Consider the following 2,328-nt stretch of genomic DNA (forward strand, 5'->3'; position numbering starts at 1 on the left):
TCATACACACAGGCCTAAGTCTCAAACACCGAGCCAGAATCTTAAAGGAGAAAATCTAACTGGAAGAGATATGGAACACTGTTACTTGGTCACTCAACAACATTTTATTTGTGTGCATAAGGCATAGAAAAATGAAGAGTCACTTGTAACAGATACTGCACACTCAGAATAACATTCAACTGAATGGCATTCTGTGAAGGGACAGAAGAGGAAGGTTTGCAACACAAACATAGAAGTTGTTTTATTTCGAGCATATGATCTTTATTTAGACTGTTACATAGGAACTACTTCAGAGAATAAGATTTCTGAGTTGAATTTTTTTCTCTTTCCTCCTATGTCTGTTCCAAGCTTTGATGTTCGTACTTTAGTTCCCACACTCTACACAGGACAAAGAACTATTTATGTACAATACTCTGAAAGGCACCTCAATTGACATGACACCTTTATATTTATTTGTAGGATATCACTTGCACAAAGTGAAGTGAGAGTGGGGAGTACATAGTGAACACAAGTCATCAAGAATAATAATTATAAAAGAGGAAAAATAAAGCGTCTGGCATATGAAAGTTTGTTCATTACTTCTTAGTATATTTATAATCAACCAATTTCCTCTCACGTTTTTCAGCCCTGTTTATAAGACCTGTTTATCTTCCCAGAGTTTGTTTGTAAGACATACAATTCCGAGTAGCCACGCTTAAAGGAATTTTATAAACTATTTTATCCTGTGGCATGGTAATTTCCCTTTGCAGATAGCCACTGGACACAAAAATTGTTTCTTTGCCAGGACAACACTTCCAGTTCTTGATAAGGATGATTTTGACTAGCTTCCAGGAAAAGCTGCCACTTGGTTACATCCACATTCCGTTCCTTTGCCAGTGATCTATCCAAGTCAAGGGTTCACAGATGAAAACCTTGAATGTTCTGCACAAAACCTCGAGAGATATCATCTCCTCCGCAGTCAGTGTCACCCTGTGAGTACATACATTTACATACAGTTTTGCAAAAATTAGTTTACCAGCCTGAAGTTAGTTAGGAAACTAACTTTACCCTTTTTGCAGATAAGGGTTCTATTTTCCTGGCGACTCTCCTGTTTCTGAGAGCTGCCTGTGAATTCCATGATAACGAGGCCCAATGGAAGCAGAATTTTTCACCTGCAACACCCATGGCTGAGCTAGAAGCAGTAACCTTCAGCAGCAGGCAGTTCTTTGTTCACAGGAACATCGTCTCTGCCTCAGCATCTCACAGGTTTCGTTTCAGCAGATCTGAAATCTTTTGAGTTTCTGTCTTTGTCCTCCTCTCTTAGCATATTTGGAAGAAGGAAATGGGGAAAAAGAAAGCCCAGAGGAAGAACTTACACCAGGATATCACTTCTCTTGCTGCACCATACTACCAGTGTTATCATGGCACATGTCAACATGACTGGGATCAAGATCAGAGTTATGAGAATTTCATCTGGTGGATCTTCCCAGTGAACCTTCTCTGAAGAACAGTTTGAAAAGAACTGTTTATGAATCCCAGTGATAAAGCCTTCTGCAAGGGGGTTTGGCCAAAAGCAGCTTGCGTTGTTGGCTTCACGTTCTGTGCACTGGGTAAAGTTGTCGTAATACCTGGAAGAAGAAGAAAATTAGGAGAAGTTTAAATAGAATATATACGCATATTACACTTAAGAGAAAGGTTCAAACAAAGTGCACCATAAAATATCTCTAAGAATGTGTTTGTCATGGAGATACTCTGCTGGAAGACCTTCAGTGGAAGCTGTGGGTACCAAATAAAATACAGTGAAGCCAGAAGAACTGGCTCACATGTACTAATACAGCATGTGAAATTCTGAGATCCTGGATGGACAGTGGTCAAAACCTTTTCTTTTGGGTGCCGGTACTACAGCCAGGGCCTCCTAATGCCACTTAGGTAGAAGCAGAACTCCCTGACTAGAGACATCTACACACAACTGTGCCAAGAACAGAAGATTTTGAACAAACTATGGATAATTCAGGCCTCAGCTGCTCTTGGACATGATGTTGTGCTGAAAATTGTGATGTGACACTAGGACCAAGCTACAGCATTCACTATTGCGTAAAAACTTTGGTTCTGTTTCACCCTGAGGCAGTAAGAAGATAATGGGAAAATAAACACACAGAAAGTTAGCTTTTCAAAAACTTTCTCTTCTTCCCAACTGCAGCAAATGCCCAGAAGGAAAAAAAAAATACATTTTTTCTAATTATAAGTATGCATCGCTTATGAAAGACTGGGACCTAACACTTGATTTCAACACAGCATGGGAAATTTACCTGTCCAGCAATAACATATTTATGAGAATTGGCTACCCCT

The 2,328-nt window shown here is 39.6% G+C and overlaps 1 protein-coding gene across 1 annotated transcript; it reads right to left on the reverse strand.

The window, feature by feature from the left end:
* Window positions 1-215: 215 nt before the first annotated feature.
* RAMP3 (receptor activity modifying protein 3) lies at window positions 216-1,621 on the reverse strand (the record flags this gene model as incomplete). Its single annotated transcript, XM_027905326.1, has 1 exon — window positions 216-1,621. A coding segment is annotated over one exon (270 nt), but the record flags the coding sequence as incomplete, so codon positions are not given.
* Between the last annotated feature and the right edge of the window lie 707 nt (window positions 1,622-2,328).

Source organism: Empidonax traillii, unplaced genomic scaffold (genome assembly GCF_003031625.1).
Source record: "Empidonax traillii isolate 1590-97213 ecotype Southwest subspecies unplaced genomic scaffold, ASM303162v1 scaffold1141:size173393, whole genome shotgun sequence".
NCBI classification, from domain to species: Eukaryota; Metazoa; Chordata; class Aves; order Passeriformes; family Tyrannidae; genus Empidonax; species Empidonax traillii.